The sequence below is a fragment of the Scomber japonicus genome, chromosome 20 (assembly GCF_027409825.1).
Source record: "Scomber japonicus isolate fScoJap1 chromosome 20, fScoJap1.pri, whole genome shotgun sequence".
Taxonomy (NCBI): domain Eukaryota; kingdom Metazoa; phylum Chordata; class Actinopteri; order Scombriformes; family Scombridae; genus Scomber; species Scomber japonicus.
The window spans coordinates 14,030,501-14,047,152 of record NC_070597.1 but is presented as its reverse complement, the minus strand read 5'-3'; the positions used below and the strand labels follow the sequence as shown (position 1 = coordinate 14,047,152).

The 16,652-nt window shown below is 39.9% G+C and overlaps 2 protein-coding genes across 3 annotated transcripts in view; one reads left to right on the top strand and one right to left on the bottom strand.

The window, feature by feature from the left end:
* The window catches only part of afap1l2 (actin filament associated protein 1-like 2), a 40,162-nt gene extending 38,295 nt beyond the window's left edge, over positions 1-1,867 (top strand). Inside the window, exons 16-19 of one of the 2 annotated variants that reach the window (XM_053340727.1) lie at positions 360-533; positions 621-808; positions 970-1,161; positions 1,300-1,867. In XM_053340727.1, coding sequence (XP_053196702.1) covers positions 360-533; positions 621-808; positions 970-1,161; positions 1,300-1,326 — 581 coding nt within the window. In that variant the 3' untranslated portion in view covers positions 1,327-1,867. Of the gene's footprint in view, positions 1-359; positions 534-620; positions 813-969; positions 1,162-1,299 lie in introns of both variants that reach the window. The other variant, XM_053340728.1, reaches the window with a different exon arrangement.
* A 1,106-nt stretch (positions 1,868-2,973) lies between these two features.
* Positions 2,974-15,028, bottom strand: vwa2 (von Willebrand factor A domain containing 2). Its single transcript, XM_053341060.1, has 14 exons — positions 14,952-15,028; positions 14,558-14,628; positions 10,696-10,770; positions 9,672-9,805; positions 9,480-9,589; positions 7,078-7,275; positions 6,823-6,956; positions 6,264-6,393; positions 5,369-5,424; positions 5,149-5,256; positions 4,487-5,068; positions 3,618-4,169; positions 3,297-3,419; positions 2,974-3,104 (listed from the first exon to the last, which is right to left on the bottom strand). The coding sequence occupies exons 1-14, from the start codon at positions 15,026-15,028 to the stop codon at positions 2,974-2,976; spliced, it is 2,481 nt and encodes an 826-aa protein (XP_053197035.1).
* Positions 15,029-16,652: the final 1,624 nt, after the last annotated feature.

Genomic DNA, 16,652 nt, shown 5'->3' with positions numbered 1-16,652 from the left:
ACAAGAAAATATATTAGTGTTTAAGAGTACAATATACTTACTTCTGATTTTTAAGATAGTTTGAAAGAACATTTTCAAGATGAAGCAGAAATATTAGAAAATGGTCTCAAAAGAATTCAGTTTTTTTTTAGTAAATGTAGTTATTGCTGTTGAGTCAGATTAACTACCTCCACTTCTCTGTAATCTTGCATTACCATGGCTCCCTCTAGTGAAAGGTTGCACCCTCTACAATCAAAGACACAGTTTTAGTGGAATGTACAGTAGATGCATATTTGAATACAAGCATTTGCTCATTCTTAAGTAATCCATTTTGTATGTTTGTGTAAAAATGTTTCAAATATTAAATCTTCAATTCCCAGGGTGTCCAGGTGCAGTTGAGGGGAAACTGGGCAAAAACCGCACAGAGGCTGACATGCGCCGCTACACTGACGAGCGTGACCGTCTGGAGAAAGAGAGGGAGGGGGTGAGGAGCTCTCTGGCAAACCTGAAAAAGGAGAAGAGGGAGACTAAAGAGGAGCTGAGCGCCTGCCAAGGTAGATCTGTACTTCCTGTCGCCACAATGCCATTATGAATTTGACAGTGATCTGTGTGACTGACTGACGGCTGTCTGTTTCCCTCAGATCCCAAGCTGCAGGCCTCGCTAGAAGCCCGGCTGAAGCAGAGAGAGGAGGCGTGTCGGGAAGCAGAGCACCGCAGGGTAGAAGTAGAGCTCCGGTTGGTAGAGGTGAAGGAGAGTCTGAAGAAGGTGGAGTCAGGGCCTTTCACACTGGGAACCACACTGGACAGCAGCCTCCAGGACACACCTACGGTTAGTATGCTAGCTCAGTCAAACTTAAAGCACAATACATAATTCATAAAGATGAACACAGGAATGAACAGATTTAAATGAAATATTTGACATTCAAGTCAGATGTGATGCTGGTTGCTTCATTCCATAACTACAGTACCTCTCTGTCATTTTACCCTCAGCCTAAAGCAGTGACTACCCTGCCTGCTCCCCAGACTTCATCATTAACACCATCACCATCACCATCGTCATCCCAACCCTCCAGCAGTAACGTCAGCGCAGACCCAGCCTCTCCTGTCAATTCTGCCTCTGCGCTAAAAACCAGACCTTCCTCCATGATGGCCTCGAAAGTCAACGTCCTGCAGAAAGCTAAAGTGAGACTATAGATTTACATTAGATATACAAGGTTTCAGTAAGATTCGTTTGAGTCTAAAGTCTAAAAACATGGATCAAGAATTCAAGAAGTTATACTCTCAAATTCCTTCAACTTACTTCTTTTTTTGTATTTACAGGAGTGGGAAAAGAAATCCACCACCTAAGAAAAAATGTAAATGTCCTCTGACTTCCTGTGACCTTTGAGGTCAACCTGTTTCTCTCGGTCTGGTCGGCTGTCCACAGCTTGTCCTGCTTGAGTGAGGAAGCGCCGGTTCAACAGCCCAGACAATTAAATCAGCAACCTCTCTGCCCCGGATCTTTCATTCTCATCATCTCCTTGCCAAGACTATAAAGAGCCCATCAGAGAGAGACACGAGCCGTCTTCTCTAATACCACTGGATAATCTCAGTTTCAATGACTTGTAAAGCTGTTTTTCTCCATTTGCTAAAGGAAGGAAATTGACACAGTAGCATTTTGGCCAGTCTTATTATTCTTGATAAAGATGCACAAATAGGATGTTTCAACGCTGCAAACAACCTAAAGTTTGAAACCACTGAAGACAGAAAGACGCCCCTCTACTTAATTGGCCACTTTATACACTCTAGATTGTAGCTTGGTTCATATATGCTGGTAGCCAAGATGTAAATATATTTACACCATTATTCAGCCTTTTGGCTTGTATTGCTAGCTAAAAATGCACTTTTTATTCAAATAAAAATGTACTGACAACTCTGGCTTGACAATTGTCTCCTTTTTGCCTTTAACCTTGACCTAACGTTGGTTTACCTTTTCTGGACTTTGCAGTTTGAACCCAACCAAGCTTGCAAAGGATACTGCATTAAAATGTATAGGGTAATTACATCAAACACAGTCACTGATGAATGAAAATTAAGTTCAAGGTGTTTTTTAAATTTTTCCTTTTGGCTACTGAATTGAGTGGTCATTTTAAACTACCATTTGCATTTTAGAACTTATTAGCTGTTGTACACGTGGTACATTTGTGGACAATCTCATGATAAACAATTAGTCTGTAAAGCTTTAGTAAAAAATACCTATATGAAAAACAAAAAAAAAATATATATATATATATATCGCCACTTTTCACTAAAGCCTTATTGACGTATTGTCCCATTATTTATCTCCTCCCAAAATATGATAGTAAAGTAAAGTATGGGGAAGTAAAAGGCACACAAAAAGTAAAATGTGCAAATTGTTACATAGCACTAATCTAACTATTCGTAAAGAATAAATATATACAGTATATTGATCAAATATTTTGTTCATTAGAGAGGACAAAGAAGCATAAATTGTCGCTCAGTTCAGTGAATTTAAGCATCTATTTATATACCCATTATAACAAAGCTAAAAATGTGCATGACCTATCTCACTATATCAAAGTGTGAAAATGTAGCACTTAGTGAAACACATTGTTTTGGCACATTGTCACTTTAGTCTTGGTAGGAAGGAGAGAAGAAAATTGTGGTGATTACACACTGACAAAATAACATACAATCATGACACAGATATACATAATCATATAATATAAAAGTAATATAAAAGTTTACATCTTTGCATAAACAGCAGAACCATTTCAACAGTGATGACTGGCCAATTCAAGAAAAGACACAAATGAACACAGCAGTAGGAAGACATACAGCTTGATGGCACTTATTGAAGTTTGAGTGCAAGTTTAAATATTGAAACAGTAACATTGGTTTTCCCTTTATTATGTACCCACAAACGTCCTTGGCTCTTAAGTATCCACAGGGGATTTGTTTCTGTGTGTATGTGCATTATGTGCGTGTGGTGCCTCAGGCTACGTGTCTCCTGCGGTGCAGTTTGTAGTGATGCAGGAGCTCCTGGTGACTCTTCTTCTGCCTGCTCTTCCTCTTCAGACCAGCAGGTCTTGGAAGATCTCCTCTGGATGAAGGTCTGCTGCTTTCTGCGAACAAACCACAATCATGACTCAGCATATGCAAATAATGTTTGTTGCTGCGAGAATGGTTCACAGTGACTGCAAGTAACCGTGTACATTTTTAAGTAAGGAGAAAAAACAATAATTAAAAAAAAGGAAGGCATAGGAAGGAATGAAGAAAAGCACATAGGAAAGAAAATTGTCATTAGTTCCACAGACTTGTTTCACAATGTGGTCCCTCAAAACCTCGGCACTGGCAGCGGAAGCTCCCTCCTGATAGGACGCAGATCCCATCATTCATACAAGGGTTGGGCTTGCACAGGTTTACCTGCTTTTTCACCTCTGATAGAAAGAAAGTGACATAAAGCAGCTAATTACCTTGAGGTAAAGCTCACAAATGATGGTTTTGTACATGCCATGTACATAAAAATCTATTTATATGTTATCTAATTCATGAACAGCTGCTATTACTATTCATATCCATCATAAGCTTTCCTAGAAAGGCTTTTTAAGATATGAAGTACTTCCCTGCGTTCTTACCTGCACACACCATCTGCACCAGCACATCTTCAAAGTACTTGAGATCCTCGTAAGATGGCACTGAGATCATGTGCTCCTCTGAACCAGCAATCTGCAGCAGCCTCTCTCTCTGTATATCCCCGATACCGATCACAAACACTGACACTCCATTGTCTCTTATCTTTTGAGCTGGGACTGCAGCATCGTCCCCACCTGAGCCGTCAGTCACCACCACCACGGCCTTGTTGACTCCAGGCCGTGCGCCTTTGGCTACCGTGAGGACGTTTGAGTGGATGTGGAGTAAGGCTGTGCCTGTTGAAGCTACTCCACCTATGTAGTTGGCATCGGTTGCCGCCTTGAGGACCGCAGAGCCCGTCTCGTGGGTGTCCAGGTTGAAGACGGTGGTGGCTCTGCGGCCGTAAGTCACCAGTGCTACTTGAGCTACGTCACGGTTGATGTCAAACTGGACGGTGATGCTGCGCACAAAATCACGCAGGCTGGCAAAGTTGTCACGTCCAACGCCACCTGAGGCATCCAGGGCAAACACTAGGTCTGCCGCTTGGCCTAGGCAACCTGAAAAACAAAAGATACATTACATTTTTCTTTTAATACAAACAATAAGTATTAGCTTAAACATATAAAACAGCTTTTCTACTAAATCCAATGTAAACCAGAAATAAGCAACATTTTAAGGAGTATATTATTAGATACAGATAACATTGCTATTCATGTTTTGAATGACTGGAACTTAATGTAAGGGTTGGGATATTTATCAGGTAATAAGTTTACAGAAAGAATTTATTCAAAAACAGGAAAACTACATCAAATCTTGGGCGGAATATATCACATATGCACTGAATGTTAAGTAAAAGAGCTCAGTTTCATACTACCTTGGGTATCTACACTGCAGATCTTGGCCTTGAGTTCAGGGATCTTGGCGCTGAATCTATGAGGTGATGTGTAGGTAAGAGTCCTTTGGGGATTTCCTGTGATGTTATTCAGTTGTCCCTTTAAGTTGTCTGGTCCCACTCCTACGAGGAAGATCTCTCTGTCCCGTGCATATTTAGAAGGCTCGACCACTTCATCCACAGCGGGTGTGGAAGTAAGCAGCACCACAACGCGGGGCAGATCGTCTGAGACATCAGCATACACCTGTGTGCTCACAAAGCCATGCCGTGTGACATAGCGAAGTGCCTGGCCTGTCCGGGTCTCACCGCCGATTGGCTGAAGCGCCTCCACAGCCTTCAGCAGACCCTTCAGGTCCCCTTTGAACTTGCCGACCTGGGCCTCCACCCGAGTCTCTCCTCCAAATACCGCCAGGCCGACTTTGCTGGGTGTGTCAGACCCAATCACTGTCTGCAGAAAGCGTTTTAAGAAGGATTTGAGGCGGAGGAAGCCTTCCAAGGTTAGAGTGGCGGAGCCTTCCAGTAGGAAGAGCAAGTCCACTGCACAGTCCAGTGATAACGCAGGAGCTGAAGAGAGAGGGTGAGTTAGTTTCTTAGCCACTGAGGAGTTTCTTATATCTCAGAGAGTAGACAGACAGTGTACAGACCACAGTGCGGGTCTCCTCCATAGCCAGGCAGACACACACAGTGGTAGCCCTCTGGACCTTCTGAGACACATGTTCCACCATTCAGACAGGGCTGAGAGTCACACGGATCTACAGAGAGACAGAGAACTGTAGGTAAGTATGTACACAGGTGCAGGCATATACATCTTCCCACACTGTCTAAAGAAGAGAGAGAGTCAGAGAGAAAGAGCAGCAATGTTACCTGGACAGATGGTCCGATGGCAGACTGTTTGGTGTCTCTTGTAGGCCTTGCTGTATCTGCAACACACATTTAGACCCGACTGAAAATCCACTTGTTTTGACAGTTTGAAAAAGACATGCTTACACTTTGAAATATGATAAAATAACATTTCAGGCAGTTTATATCTTGTATTACAAACTATTCAATTGCCATGTATATGAATCCTTATTTACATGGATATTATAAATGAACATATAAACAATATTTAAACAGCAGACTCATTGCTGCCTTTTTGTGATGTTCCTAATACACTGAATTTCAAAGTCAGCTTTTGTGGAAAAAGTTGCAAGTTCATTCAATGTATTAACGATAAACAAGCAACACTTTACTTGCCTTCAGCTATTTCACTATGGTGAAGTTGAAACGTAACCTACTGTGAAATTAATGTTGTCAAAGGATGTTTTAATTTGCCCTGAAAGGATCTGACATGTTCACACTAACTCGTTTTCATTAACACTCCCACAATGACACAGCACATTAATATACCATCCCACTGCAGTCTTAAAGGTGACCAAATATCTTTTTTATATATGCATTTTGTTATGTATGTCTTTTCACTGTACTGTTTATTTAAAATCTGAATTTAAGCACAACAAGCTGAGAAAACTAAGAAAACTGTTTGAATTCTATTTAAATTGAGAATAATTTATTTGCCTTGCTATTTGCTTTATAAAATATGTCATGATTATATATTAATCATTATAAAGATAAAGGAGTGTTACAGTAGAAGACCTATCAGTCAAGAGTTGGGTTTTCTTTTGGGCAAGAATTCAAAATTCATCTTTCACTAAAATGCTATATTTGGGACATCAGATAACAAAAAAGGGTGTGTGGCTTTGCATCCATGTGCACTTGCCTGTAGTATGGACAAAGAGACGTGTATGGAGAATAGCCCTTGGAGCCTTTCCAACACATGAAATTCCCCTGCAGCTCTTTCACGGTCTCCAGGGTCTTTCTCTCACAGGGAAACGACTCCACCTGACAGCCTGGGGAACAGCAGGGAAGGATTGGTGAAGGATAGGTGTTAGACAGAGAGGGGAAACAGAGAGATGTGAAGGGGGTTTAGAGGGTGAGGAGAAGTACAAAAAGTCAATTCCAACACACACACTAATCACTTCTGCACTGATTTATTTAAAAACTGTCAACGTTTCTGACACAAGGACCTTTCTCAAGACATCAAGATCCTTGTCACTGAAACATCGACACTTTTTAAATAAATCAATGCAGATGTGACGGCTGTGTGCAGGAAATGACAATTTTTCTTTGGAAATGGATTTTTTTGGAATTGATTCCCTGTATCACAAGAGAGACAAGGCAAGTGGTGTGAATGTTGTCGTCCACTCAGAGTTAGAGCGAACAAAAAAGAAATGATTTAATGCTTAAAGCTCTATAAAGGTCATGATATGCAATTCTACCTGCAGGCGTGGCATTGCAGACAGAGAAGGTGGTCAGTGTGGTGTACAGGCCATTGACAGCATCATAGAAATGCTCAGCGAAGAAAACATGGCTCTCCATCGGGTCACTGGCCAGATCATGAAGTTCCTCCCACCTGGAGACCAGATACAGAAAGAAAACTATTAAAAACAATTTAAATTTTTGTTTTTTCCCTCCACGATAGTCTAAAAATGTATTTGTGGCAATGATTATTATTTTCCAACCATAAAACATACCTGGGGAAGCGCAGTCCCACAGCAAACAGAACAACACCTGTCTCTTTGAGCTGCGCTGCCGCCTGCACCACATTGCCCTGAGACCTCCCATCTGATAAGAGGATGATGATCCGTGGCACGGTGGAGGAGTTGCGGCCGCCTGGGAAACTCTTCCTCAGCACGTACTTCATCGCCAGGCCTGTCTGGGTGCTGCCTCCCCTGTTAGTTCAGAATTTAGAATAGTGGTGAGAACTAAAAGGATTTGTTAGTCATTATTAAAACAATACTGAAGATGAAACAGTTGAAAGTAGAAAAATGTGAGAGTTTGTGCAATACAGTCAATAATTTACAGCATATTACTGCCAAAGTAAACCACAACTCAATTTTGGTTGAATTCCTTTTGATTTTTTTTAAGCCCTTGGACTGAAACATATGTGGGATTGTCTGAATGTTGGCTAAGTTTCATCCCCCAGGGCTCATGAAGCACATTTAAAACTAATAACACTGTTTCAAAAAGGCATAAAAGTCAGTTAGAGACATTCACATGTCTCACAATTGATAAAAAACTGGGAACAATAGCTGAGCAGCTAGTTGAGGTGCCATCATATCACATTTTTGGCCCTTTTTTATGGCTGAGAAAACAATGTCTGCTCGGAGCGCTGAGACTACAACAACACAATGCAGTGAAAAGCACAAAGGCTCTCACGCATGATTTAACCATCTTAGCTCACTTGTGTCAACATAAAAAGAGGAAATTCTGAGCGTGCAAATGTAGATTTAAATCTTCTTTATGCTCACATCTTGGATGAACTGGATCTAAAATGCTGGGGGTTATTTGTTTTAAGAGCAGTAGGCTTAAACAATGCTGCATAAAAATTCATCTTACGTAAGACATGATCATTACCATTATCAGATTATTAGCTATCGCAGTGTTTATTTACACTTTTTATACCATTTAAGACTCAGCATTGATGTAACAATACTGGCTTTGTCTGTGTATCCATCTATTTCTAAAAGCCCACATACTACAAAATCACATATAAAATAGTTCTCTGGCAAAAATCTATCATACATAATATGTTTGGTCAAATAAGGAATTAGAAATGGCAAAGTAGAGTACTATAAAACAGTATTGTTAAGAATGCAACAATGTAGACCAATAATGCAAAAATAAACACTACAGTATGTACCTGCATTTAATATCCCTGAGATACTAGCTTGATTAGGCATCATCACAGCTATTCATTTGAAAACATGAATAACCATTTCACACACACCCCCTCCCCTCTCCACACACACACTTGGCCAAATTGCATTCTTCTTAGGCTTATGCACTCACCCAGTATCCAGTGACCACCTGTGATGTGCCTCTAATCTGAAATTAATTTGTTTTCCTTCCCGGGGAGTCTTTACTTAACCTCTGAATGTGTGCGCGCTTGTCTTTCTGCCTTTGTGAGGACACATTTTAGTTCGACACCATCGTAGTGAGGACATTTCTGCAGACACCATCGTAGTGAGGACATTTCTGCGCTGTGAGGACATTCTGGCCAGTCCTGCTACTTTAAAAGATTATTTGAAGGTTGGTCAAGACAAACGTATATATGTATATATATATATATATATATATATGTGTGTGTGTGTGTGTGTGTCACAGCATGTTTTAACTAGATTCAGATCCTGTCCATATCATCTAACCTGTCAGTCATGTAAATAAACATACATCAGTTTTACTATTTTTCTAATTCAGTCATTCTCAGTCAGTCATAATCAAGATATGTTACCACAGAAGAAGACAGATTATTATTAAGATTATTCAGACGTTTATGTAGATTTATTTGTAAAACTATGAATGACCCGTTCATATATATATGGTAAGGATATTGATGTTATTTTTGAGTTCTTCTTTTTTCATTTTTTTGGGTTGAACCCAGATTATGCTCAGCACATATGAAATATTTGATATTTTCCCACTGATTTTGTTCTAATAAAGTTCCTTGGAAGACATCACTGTAACATATGGTCCTGATAATACTGTGAAAAATCTTTCTGAAAACTTTTGACCTCACAAGAACTCACAACCATCTGCCTATCTCTCTATGCAAACAAAAAATAAAGCTTTTTCCATTGTAAATCAATTACATCATCAAAGAAAATCTAGAGGATAGAGAGAGATGATCCATGGTTCCATGTCATGCTTACAGTACAGTAACTCTCTTTATTCCTGAGCAACAAATACACTCCAGTTGAAGTCCAGCTTATTTTTTAGTATTAAATAATTTAAGGGCCAACTGTTTGCTTTATAAGCTGTATTTGTGCTTTTATATGGTTTTAAACATACATGATCATGATTCTTTCATTCATTCTAGACATATTCATTCATAATCTATTGTTTGTCTGAGGATGAGATGACAGGAGATACACACCTATAAGAAATCTTCTTCATGTGTTTCTTAAGCTCTTGTTTGGTGGTGTACGAGTCCAGAGCGAACTCCAGCCGAGGAGTGGAGCCAAACTGAATCAAGCCGACTCGCACCTGGAACAAGGGTGAATACCAAATGAAAAGAAGAGACAGACTGAAGGAGGGAGAGGGTGAAAGGAACAAACACAAACCGAACCTTTTCCGGTCCGATGTCTAGTGCTTGACAGAGTTTGATTGCGTAGTGTTTGGACCTCTCAAAACTGCCCTTCCCCACACTGTAAGAGCCGTCCATGAGGAAGAGGATATCCATGGCTGCTGAGCACTGCATCACTTCCCATGAAAACACACACACACACACACACACACACACACACACACACACAGAGAATAAAAAAGTTAAACTCATCTGGTGTGTAAACTAATGCATTCCTGGTAAAGAGCTCTGATTCTCCTGTTGAATATGGGTGTTAGGGGACTACCCTTGTTAGAGATGAAATGGGCTATTGTTGATGAAATAATATCTTGACATAATAAGAGAAAAACAGCTTAGTATGCCAAAGCTCCATTTCCCCCACTCAGTAGCACACTCACAAAACCATTACTGTGCTACACCTCTCTCTCTCGCTCTCAAATACATGTTTGTACTAGAGGCATACTGTAAATAATCTGCCCTCAGGTTGCAATGTGCAGCTGATCACGAAGGCAGACATTAGACACAGGGAGAGTGTAGCGTCTGTCTGTCTGTCACCCTGTCTGTCTGTTTGCCCTTAAGAGTCACTTGCAAAACTTTCCTTTGTGACACAGACACCAGGCTAATAAGACCACCCACTACCTCAAACACTAATTCCAACAGTATGTGCTGTCCTCCCTCTACTCAATTTATTAGTTTTTTCCTATTACTTAACCGTATAGCACTTTAAAATGTTTGTATAACTCCGTCTATACCGTATCATACTCTACAGACAATGCCACTTTAAATCATAAAGATCCTTGCTGTAGTATAATATGGAGTATAACATTAGTTCAGGCAGAGCACTGAAGTCATGGTTATAAGATTTGTACTTTGATACTTTAAAAGCTTCTCAAGTTAACAGTATAATAATTGGCCATAAATGCTAACTTTCTTGATATAAGCACCTCTAACTGAACTGTATTTCATTCAGTGTATCATTTCTTAAACATTTTTGGCATGTTAAAGGCGGTTTTCATAATGTACTCACTTTCCCCTGCTGAGTTGATCTTCATGATGTTTTCATGGCTGGTTTGGATCTCCTGCACTGAGGCGCCCTGCTGAACTAGGAGGGAGAAACAACAGGAGTTCATACATATTTACACAGTGTTCTGCACATGCATGGCAGCAACTTATGTTATTTGAAGAAACACTTGGGCCAACCATGATCATGAATGCATGTTAAAAAACCCCCACAAATCACACAATTCATGCTTTTGTTAAATTAAAGAAACATCATCTATCTTACAAAAACAAGTTAAAGAGCCTGTATTTATCTATCAACATATAAAAACGTATATATACACTATGCAGTGGCATGGTTAGTGATTTACAGTACAGTGCATCTCAGATCACATATGCACTGCAACAAACAGTTATTTTTTATTATTGATTAATCTCTTAATCAATTACATGATTACTGGGTTTCTTTAGCGTATATATTAATAGTGGAAAATAGTGCAAAATGCTATAAAAACCTTAACAACATCTTTCCATTGCTCGATCAACAGTCTAAGATATTCCCTTTGCAGTAATATAAAACAGAGAAAAGAAGAAAAGTCTCACAATGGAGAAGCTGAAGCCAGAGAATCAATAATGTTTTTTCTTACTGAAAAAATGAATTGATGATAAAATGGTTTCAGATTGATTTTCATTCAGCTAATCGTTCCAGGTCAGATACATTCAGAAATGCATACTCTGACCTGGAGACCTTTTCTATTCAGTGTAATTTAATCATTGGCAAAGTCAAATGAGATGAGATGCAGCTCCCGAAGCCAACAAAGTTCACTGACTCCCACTTGACCCCTTCTGCCATGAATAATTGCGTATTCAAAGCTACTGTGAATGGACAAGTGAAGATGATGCACTCTTTCATTTCCATTCACTAAAAGGACATTGCTCTATTCAGGCACACGTACAGCACAGAGAGGAGGGACAGTCATGTGATTTCCTGTTCAGAGACCATGTGAACATGCCTTGTTGTCCCTGGTAACCCCGTCGGGTCACAGAAGCATGTGTCCACACTGTGTCCACACTCTGAAGAGCACAGTCTTTGTCTTCAATAAGAACACATAGATAAATTGTCAGTTTGTTCCCCTCAACTTTGCTCAAACGCTTTGGGCTGTCCGCCTCGTGTTGATTTAGCACCTGCTAAGTAGCTGAAATAGGCGATATGTCTTTTGGTGACGCCCTCAAGTGTCAAAACTGCAAAAAAAAAATATATATGACGGAAACATCAAAGAAAAGTTCCATGTACAAAAGTTCAATAGCAGCAGGAACATGTCTACTGTACATCGCATAATTTAGGACTAATACTGACTTTGTCTTCATCTTTCTATCACTGATGATGAACAGTGAGGGTTGTGTAGGAAAATAAGGGCATGGTGTAGATCTATGGAGTAAGTCATTTAATCATTAGCAATCATTAGTTACTAAACAGATACTCTTAATAGTATTTTTTATATGGGTTGTGCAAATATCAACAAAAAAAACATTTTTACTGAGATTGAAATTAGGATGAATGTGGGTCAAGTAGAAAAGGGGGGTCAGCTGGTTTGGATCACCTCTCTTGTTTCTTGCCTTTGGCTGATGGACAGAGATCCAGCACCAATCATGACTGGAGTTCCCATTGTTCTTTTTTAAAACAACACCAAAATGCTACAGTTTTAACAGTACTAGACAATTTATGTACAACCATTAAAGGAACTGCTGCTATGAAGAATGAAGGAGTGACAAATAACAAACTTCACTTCACAAGTTACCATATCCACGTGAAAGGAGAAATAATAATACAAAAAGCGCAGAAACACAAGCTATAGTCATGTCAAACAGTAAGGAAAAAGAAGCAAACATGGTCCTGTTCTTCTAGCATGGAGGTCAATAATGACATTTTATGGCGAGGTTAATTGATAATTACTGCTGGTAATTAATCTGGATGGTTTCTGAGCCACCAGCTTTACCAGCCTCAGGGCTCACGACTCATTTTTATATCTCCACTAAAACATCCAGACAGGCTTCTTGATAGACTGATTACTGATGCTGATAAACTTTACAAGAAAATATATTTTATTTCAGACAAAAATAGAGCCAAAGACTTTGTTTTCCTCTTTGAATACTGATGAGAGTACTTTACCAAAGAAAAAAAGAAAGTTATACTCTATAAGAGGAAAGAGGAAGTGCAAATCAATAGAAAACTATTCATAATGAAAAGTAACACCTGAAACCGAGAGGCCTCTGCTCCCACCTCTTCACAGACCTGACCCTTTTCATCTGCCCCTAATTCCAACATCATTCCAGGTCCAAAGTCCTCCTGACAGTGAAAGTTTAGGGGTCTTGGCAAGCACTTTTCTCATGGTCAGTGAGGCCCCACCGCTCTGAACAGAAAGTCTATCTGTTCAGTCAAGCGCTTCTAGCTAAATGACTCCTTAATGTTTGTGAATGAAAACATAGCAGGAATATCCAGACCAAGATAATGAGCAAGAATCCTCAGGCCGAGGGGTTGATGTCTAATTGGCATTAATCCCACCACCACAGCCTGGGAGGAGAAGAAATATTTCCCTTGAAATCTGCGATAAAAACTAGGATCTGTGAAATGTAATTTGACAGGCTGGATTACACGGATATCTAGCAGGTCAGGCTCAGTAACATGTTATCTGGGATGTCAGCACAGGAGGAAAGAGGGGGGGGGGGGGGGGGGGGGGGGCGTGTTGAAGAGGTGAAACAGTCTGGTTTGCTCAAGTTCAAAGTCTTAAAAACGGCCAGTAATAAATACTTGGGATGGTGCTAAAGCTGTCATTTTTGAAAACAACTCAAAGATTATATTGCCCCACAACTCCTGCCTCTTCCCCTCCGGCAAATACCTGTACTCCTCAGGTCCGAGAGAACAACTGATGATAAGCAATGAAAAGCGATGCAAAATTTAACTTGCCTGGAAACAAGCAGCATTTAAAGGACAGAGACAGGAAATCACTTTGAAGAGAAAATAATGGGGAATTCTTCAGCGTTGGGGACTTGACAGGTTTCGGCAGTAAAATATCTTGTAAAGAATCTCCCTATGACCCACGAAGCATCAGCATCGCATATTATCCACCACACCTCATAGATCCCAACACATTCTGAACCTTTCCATCATCATTATAGTTTCTGCAGGGCATTATGTCATCTAATCTCTCTATCCCCCACCAATATACTGCATCGCTAATTTTAATTTTATAGCACTTATTTCAACTTTAACCCTGAAACATGAAACAGGTCATTTAAAAGTCCTGAAGACAGACCAGTTCTCTTATATAGAACAATGCCAGCACATGCTTTTTTTCCCTTGTTATTGGATATGCCTGTGTGAGCTTTCCAGTGGTGGAATTATTTTCCTTATGTTACACCAAATAGCAGAGTCACTCCCATCTTCTGTTGTGACCTGGTATGCAGATTGTTGTTATCTTTGAAAAGAGTCAGGCAAGCCGTTTCTATTCTTTACCTTCATATTTAATGCACCGACATGAAAGTTGCATCAAGCTTCTCATCTAACTCTCAGCAAAAAATTTCCCGAAATGTCAAAATGTTCCTAGTAACTTTGGAAATTAGCTTAATGTTCAAATATATATGTATAAAAGGTGTCACCCCATCATGGTATTTTATCTAGCAGGTTGTATACCGTCTCATTTTGTATATTTGCAGTATGCTCTTTTGAGCAGCCAAACAGTTATAATGGTGTGGGTTGATTTAAAACAATCCAAAGCTGTACTTAAAAAAAAAAACCCTCTTTGATCTGAAACTCCAAATTCCAGAGAGGCACAGAAGACACTCCTCAGCTGAAAGTGAATGCAAAACAGTAATAAAACCATTCAACCGACCTTGAAGAAGCAGCAGCAGCAGCGTTAAAAGGAAGGAGAGGTGGATGATATCAGGGGGCATGTTGGGACACCTGGAATGATAAACATAAGGCACACGCTTAGCAAGCAGAAGGAACATAATGCATTTAAAAGCAGAGGAGACATGGGAAAGAAAATGATATGAAACACAGGCCTGTAGAGTACAGTATGTTTAAGTGAGCATTTAACACTGAATAAACGGACACATCTTTAAAGCCATTTCTTTCTCTTGACATGACAAAATGACAAGCATGATGTATGTAGCTGTAGTAGCCCACCTTTACTGTTTTACCAGATAAGTCAATGACCTACTTAAAGAACCCTCAGTGCACCCTCACTATGTTTTCACAGCTAATGGTAAAGGTCGAGCTCTGACCTTTCAAGTAAACTTAATAAAGGTGACTGACAGCCATCATACAGGAACACCAGGATGCTGGTACCACCTTGTGCCATATCTGTGTTTTAACTACACTTCGACTGATTTGACTGTCCATTATTCTCCAGCCTTCTTTTTAACCCTTTATTGGGCAAATAATTATATTTGGTAACTTCTGTTCTCCCAAAATATCCTTCCTTCCTTCTTTCCTTCCTTTCCTTCCTCCCTGCCTTCTTTCTTCCCTTCCTCTTTTCCTTTCTCCCTCCCTCGTTCCTTATTTCCTCCGTCCTTCCTTCCTTTCCTTCCTTCCATCTGTCCTTCCTCCCTCCCTCCTTCTCTCCTCCCTTCCTTCTTTCCTTCCTCCATCCTTCCTTCCTTCCTTTCCTTACTTCCATCTGTTCTTCCTCCCTCCCTCCTTCTCTCCTCCCTTCCTTCCTCTATCCCCCTTTCTTTTTCCTTCCTTCCTTCTTTCTTCCCTTCCTCCCTCCTTCCTTCTCTCTTTCTTTCCTCCCCCCTACCTTCCTTCCTTCTTTCCTCCGTCCTTCCTTCCTTTCCTTCCTCCCTCCTTCCTTCCCTTCCTTCCTTCCTTCCTTCCTTCCTTCCTTCCATCCTTCCTTCCTTTCAATGAGTGTCCTATAAAGGATTAAGATATGAAATTTGCAAGAAAGTATAACAAAAAAACCTGCTGTGAAACACATCTCAATTTTAACAGTCCCATAAGAGGTTTGTTTAAAGGAATAGTGACAGAAGAAACTACTAAACAGTTAACTCTGTGGTTTACATGTCTAAAACCTTAATATTTTTCCTACAAGTCAGCAAGAGTGAGGTAGTATACAAAAAGGAACCTCTATTAACTCAGTCCAATAATATGACACACTCTGTCTTCTGTGTTTTGCCTGGGTTAGCAATATCAAGATTTCCTCTGGTTTTAAAGTGTTAACAGGGATGTGTCGGATCATGTGTTTGCAATAAGGGTCGTGTGTGTCCTCGCATATCTACGACGTCATCAGTGTGTGTTCATTTGGGAAGTGGGTTACCAGGGAGAAGGCTTATCATTGCAAGGGCATGAGAACAGATGATAGAGATAGCCTGCTAACAAAAACCTCCTTCTTCAAAATCCAGACTTTCAAGCAGTCAGCTGCTTGGAAAAAAAGAAACAATTGATTATATAAAAAAAAAATTGAATTACTTTTTAGAGAGTTGACTAATTGATTTATCAGTTTCAGCTCTACTTAAATACTCCAATGTATTCTCTATCAGGACCCTCCTGCTTTTCAAAGCCAGTGTGACTACTACCTATTAACATTTTGCAACACAAATCTGCTGGAACAGTGGGGGATTTTAATATGATTTTATTAGATACAGCTCTACAGTCTAATGGAATTCAATTGCCCTCCTTCTGTTAAATTTATGATGTTCATTTTAGTTTTGAGGCTGCAGTTAGTAATGGTGTTGCACTGGATTGCATTACAAAACATTGAGAGACATTTCAAAGAATCTATCCCCCTCCTGTATGTGAGTAAAGGTGGACAAACTAATTTAGAAGCACCTTACTATCTGACACATTTCTTTGGCCCCAAAAATGAAACATCCGGTCAGTGCCGACAAAAAGTAAACATTTTATATTGACTTACATTTATTGTCAGATTGTAGGTGCACCTAATGAACTGTTAATTGAGTGTACAATATAGTTCCATGTGT

Excerpts from the sequence above, each read along its gene's own strand:
- vwa2 (XM_053341060.1), bottom strand. The coding sequence starts at position 15,028 with ATGGCACAAGGTGGTACCAGCATCCTGGTGTTCCTGTATGATGGCTGT. Across the intron at positions 5,257-5,368 it reads CCATCGGACCATCTGTCCAG|ATCCGTGTGACTCTCAGCCC; the intron begins GTAACATTGCTG and ends GTCTCTCTGTAG. Across the intron at positions 4,170-4,486 it reads CTGCAGTGTAGATACCCAAG|GTTGCCTAGGCCAAGCGGCA; the intron begins GTAGTATGAAAC and ends TTTGTTTTTCAG.